This window comes from Octopus bimaculoides, chromosome 6 (genome assembly GCF_001194135.2).
Source record: "Octopus bimaculoides isolate UCB-OBI-ISO-001 chromosome 6, ASM119413v2, whole genome shotgun sequence".
NCBI lineage: Eukaryota > Metazoa > Mollusca > Cephalopoda > Octopoda > Octopodidae > Octopus > Octopus bimaculoides.
Window position 1 is genome coordinate 51,416,787 of NC_068986.1, and position 5,865 is coordinate 51,422,651.

Sequence of the window (5,865 nt, forward strand, 5' to 3'; positions counted from 1 at the left end):
TAGTCTAATTCACACAAATATACACTCATATACATCCTATGTATATATTCATTCACACCAATGAACATTTCCACTTGCTGTAAAAATACTGAAAACTTCACAATAACCTTTCACGTTTCTTCGTTATGTTATTATTTTCAAAAATATATTATTTTTGGTGCAAATTATTTCTCAAAAGAAAAGATGTATAATTAAAAGGGATCCAGCTAAATAGATATTAAGTGATTTATTTTTTAATTTTAATTTGAAAAATGTGATAAAAATAAAGTTAAATTAATATATTTTTAGCATAAGTATTTGTTCATTATAGATTATTTCACATTGGAATTTTTTTAAAATTTAAAGTGATATATTAGTAATTGTGTCTACTTTAAACTACGAGTAGTTATTAGGAAACCTTTTTCCTTTTTGTCTTCAGCATTTGATTTTTCAGCTGCAAAGAAGGAAGCAAATTTGAATTATTATTGGCAGTTTCGGTGGTTAGCATGTACTTTATTCATCTGAAATTGAAGAAAACTAAGTTGGAAGTATAGTAATGATTTATATTTGCTTTTAAAAAGGAAGAAAATGTAAACAGTCCCTCTCGTTAACGTCTTCGTATTTTACGGTAAAGAAAAAAATTACTTAAGGGAAATAACTCCATTGCGCAAGGGAGGGAAGCAGGCATTACATATTTAACACGTTTTCAAATCTCTGGATGACAATTTTTTTTTTTATTTAGAAATTATCAGCCAATTTTATACTTCAAAATAAGTTAGTGTTGACGGCTATATTCGCCACTCAATTTTTGTTTATTTATTAACTTATCAAAATTAATCTATTAATAGAGTCTTATTGTGTTTACATAAACGCATCAAGTATTAGAAAAATAACAATCTTAAGCTAAGGTTATTTTAATGAATGGTAAAACTATGTGAAAAGGCTTCACTTAGAGTGGGATAAACCAAGAAATATAACATAGAATTGTATTGATTTACAATTCCTTGTTTCATATTCACATAATCGTTGTGCCAACGAAACCAACTGAGCTGAGTCAACAAGGAAACTTTATAGGGTTGCTCAAAGCGCATACAGCAGAAGGTGAAACTACTAAAAATCACATCCTCGTCTTTTGAGAAATGAAAAGAAAGAACATATGGGATAATGTACATCTGTTTACATTATATCTTCAAAAAATAAGGAATGATCATAACTAGAACGTCTCTGATTCTGAGTGTCCGTTTGATTAACTCAGGCTTTATGTTTATTTTACCTTTTCCACTTTAAATTAGCTATAATTTATTTCAAAATTTGATAGCTTTTCGCCTCTAAGTATTTAAATAATATTAATCATTTATAGTAAGCTGTAATAAGCACTATCTATGAAGATGTTTTGAAATTATTAGCAAAAAAAAAAAAAAAAAATTCAATCAGATTTGAAGCAAATGATGTCAAATTTCACTTGAAATAAATCAGTAAATGATTGCTAGTCTCTCATCATACATTATAATAATGATAGTTTCAGAAGAAATACCTCCACTTATGCTATGCTACATAAGCCTTTGGAAAAACGATGTATAATCACATGTTCTTATTGTCTTAAACCAAAAATATTTGACTTACGTGCCTCATAAAAAAACAAAGAGTGGTATTATCACTACCATAGAAAAAGACCAATTTCATAGTCAGATACGATAAATTAAGCAATGGTTTATATATGCTTTTGTAATCTCAAGATGACATTTTAAGTATTAAAATAACGAAAATAATCTCTTTCATTATTGTGGAGCTAAAAATTATCAGACGAAAACTATACAGACAAGACCTAAGTTGAATATCAGTAAGAAAATAAAATTCTATATTTGAACAATAGTTTATAATGAAGTTGCGAATATTTCTTGGGTAAAAATCATGTTGGAAATTTAGAAACCAAGAAAAAAAAACAAAACAAATTTCAATGACATTGTATAATATTTAAGGATCAGGTTGATAGTTATATTTCATACTAGCTAATGACTAAAAACTTTTAAATTGGCATTAGTAAATAAATAACTTACTTTTATGTCAAAAGAATTAAAAAATATAAGACATTTTTTGTGAAAGGATTTTAATTTGTAGAACAAAAGAAAAATATTAGTTCATATTTTTCCAATGAAAAAAACAAAAAAAACCCTGATATTTCATTAGCTGCAAATATATTTTAATAATCCACTAATATAATTATAATTAATAATTTTATTAGGTATTATATGAGTAGTAAACTCAAACGCAGAAGAAAAAATATATAATAAATTATATCTCAAACTCCAGCAAACTGAAACTATAAAAATAACCACCTAGTCTCTAATTAAAATCGATAGTTTTTATTCAGAAACTTTTTAGTAAAAAAAAAAAAAAAATCAAAACTTCATTAGGTTACTTAGTCAATCCTTTAGAATCCAGAAATAGTCTTCATGTTAAATATTATCCATGTTAATAGGATAGGCATTAAAATGTGTTAGTAAAAACAAGCATTCCCAGAACAGATTTTACCACATTGAAGAGTTACTTTGAGCAATTTAGTTTGATACCTCTATCAGTTATGAAATGATAGGAAAAAAAGTTAGGTAGACTCCTTGTTTTAAGTCCTATAGTCAGGATGTTATCACAATGTGATATTTGTGAAGAGAGCAAAGAAAACAGAGAAAGTGAGGAATTATGAATTAAGTGCTGAAGAAGAGTTATGAAAGATAACAGGAAGTATGATGGGTTTTTGTTGTTTTTGATTAAAAAGAAAAATTAAAAAAAGCAGTAGCAGAAAATATTTGAAAGAGACAAAATAAAATGTTTCCTATACTCCAGAGAAATATATTCCTAGGTTGTGAAATTTAAGATTGGAAGGTTGGCAGATAAGAATGTATACTTTTAGCCCTAGTTAGTACTTTACTATTATCCCTTTGGGATATAATATCAATGTAAATATCTTCATACTTTCTTCCAGGAATCTCAGTAACATTATGAAATCTTAATTTTCATACCCTACGCAACGTGAAACTAATTTTGTAAACATTAGAGAAATAAGAAAAACATTAATTTATGATAATTTTGAGTTGTTCAGTGTTGGAAAAAAACTAAGTCATATGAATTAAGCAAAATATCTCTGACCGAGGAATGTTTATGCTACAACTTAGTAAAAACATGAAGGCTTCAGATTCATATTTGAATATTGATAGGGAAAAAAAGTTGGCATCACTATGGCATCTATTTCAGTTTTGTGTTCAGGATTTGATGAATGAAGAAGTTTAATTTTACCACTTTCACCTGTCTCTGCTGCTATAATGTAAGTTCACCAGGTCTGTGTGGATTGTACATAGCAGGATGTCCAAATCTTTAACAAAGACACTAACATCAAATTTACATATTTCTCTTGTTTCGAGAGAGAACATTGAAGAGCCGAGATCTCTTGAAATCCAGAATGTTGCAGAACCTTGTCATTATAGAAGGGAAAAATCAGAACTTTTGGAATTATGAAATGGTGCCTTGATCCAGGATTCATATAAGACTTTATAGATATACATGACTGCAAATTTTCCTTTTTTTATGTTCCAACTTCAAAGTTTACAAGGCCTCTCAACTGTTCACTTGGTGCACAAAATCATTCTTATTTGAATAAGTCCTCTGGACTGTCAGTAGTGAGCTTTGTAATAGGAGTAACCACTGCTGAGGGAAATGACAGAGAACAAATGTCTTCCAGGGAATAAGCATGTGCTCTTATTCTGGATATTTTGCCATTCATCTGCATGTGGAATAGTGCATCATTGGTCATTACATTTTCCAGACACTACAGAATTTCTGACTGATACTATAATTTCTTCTGAGACTCAGTACCCAGGATGTATTGTGTTAGAGGATTGATAGCAAACTAATCTCCATTGAATTTTATGTTTATTCAGCCACTGAACTTTATGTTTCCTTCAGTACATCTTAGGCTTTTGATATCTTTGGAAGAATTTTACTGCTCATGATGGTTTAATTTTCATTGGCAAAGATTATGAGAATTGCTGCACTGACAACCATGATTAAATCATATCACATGATTGCAAACAATAAAATATCCAAGATGGCCCTCTATGGTACTGCTGCTCAGTATATGTAAACCATCAAAGAAAGTAATGTTATCTGCAACAACATACTTCTATTTTTTAGGGAGTCATACAGCACATGGCTCAGTAGTTAGAGCGCTGGGTTCACAATCATGAGGTAATGAGTTCAATTCCTGGACTGGCTGTGCATTGTGTTCTTGAGCAAAGCACTTTATTTCACATTGCTCCAGTTCACTCATCCGTAGAAATGAGTTGTGACGTCACTGGTCCCAAGCTGTATTGGCCTTTGCCTTTCCCTTGGATAACATCAGTGGCATGGAGAAGGGAGGCTGGTATGCATGGGCAACTGCTGGTCTTCCATAAACAACCTTGCCCAGTCTTGTGACTTGGAAGGGAACTTTCTAGGTGCAATCCCATGATCATCCATGACAGAAGATCTTTACCCTTTACCCATACAGCCACTCTCTCATTTTCTCTAAAGTTTGTAACAATGTCCTATGCCCAAATTTGTCAAAAATCTTTGCAATGTCTCCTTATGAATGATTGAGTAACTGCTTTAGCAGCCAGTGGCTATATGAAGCAGCATAAACATGGACAACCCCCCCACCCCCCAAAAAAAACAATGAGACTAGGTATCACTTAGCAAGCTTTAGATAGACAAAGATTTTCTCCTCGATAAACATTTTCCAAGGCATTGATGATATATAATGTAGATAGTGTTCCTCTAATTCTTTGCAAACACATTTTTGCTTCTAATATGTAAACGGAATATTTTGGCCTTTCAGTAGATTTTCTTGATGGCTGCCACTTTTAATACAGCTTTCAATAGTTAACCTAAGCATCTTGGTAAGAATTTGTTTTACATATGAGAATATATAACATAAAACACATACACACAAATATATAAACAAATACTCATACACATATATATATATATAAATGCATGTATACATATGCAAACATGGGTACATACAGACATATATATATATATATATATATATATATATATATGCATGCACACCTACATATAAATATATATAATGCATGCAGAGATACATATCTATGAGTGTGCATAATATGAATATACACTACATATATAAACATACACTCAAATTCACATATGTGTGAGTGTGAAGTTCACTTGCCAACCACATGGTTTCAGGTTCAATCTCACTGCATGCCAATTCAGTAAAATATTTTCTACTGTAGCCTTGCGAATAGATTTGGTACACAGAAATTAAAAGAAGCTACCTGTGTGTGTGTCTCTGTGCACACACACACACACACACATGCATATGCATCAGTGTGAGTTCATATTTTCCCTCATTTTCACATGCGTCCAACCCATGCAAGCTGGTTGCACACAATGACCTTACTGCTCATGTACACGGTGCTATTTGCTTGCAGTTCACCACAAAAACATGTCTGGGCTCCTTGATACATCTTGACATGTTGCACAATCTTTGCAAACAAAATATTCCTTCATGCACTGTCTCCATCTGTTTCCACTTCTCTGTATAACTATGTTCAAATTGTTTGTTGTTCAATGGACTGAGTGACTATTGTCTTGCTTCAAAAGCAGGTGGGTATTGGCGACTGGAAGTGCAGCCACATTTAGAAAAATCTCTTAACTTCAATGCATTGCTATGTGGCCAATGCAAGTATGAGGAAGCAGGTATTTAGACAATGATTAGGGCAATGATGTGTAAATATCCATTGAACAATATAAAATTGATATACATACATATATGTATGTATATATATGTGTGTGTGTGTATATATATATATATATATATATATATAT

General features: G+C 31.1%; 1 protein-coding gene across 2 annotated transcripts in view; it reads right to left on the minus strand.

Annotated features, from left to right (window-relative positions):
- Positions 1-350: 350 nt before the first annotated feature.
- LOC106882176 (sodium/calcium exchanger 3) overlaps positions 351-5,865 on the minus strand; it is a 318,219-nt gene continuing 312,704 nt past the window's right edge. For both annotated transcript variants that reach the window (XM_052968731.1, XM_052968732.1), the window contains one exon: positions 351-433. In XM_052968731.1, coding sequence (XP_052824691.1) covers positions 366-433 — 68 coding nt within the window. In that variant the 3' untranslated portion in view covers positions 351-365. The remainder of the gene's footprint in view (positions 434-5,865) is intronic.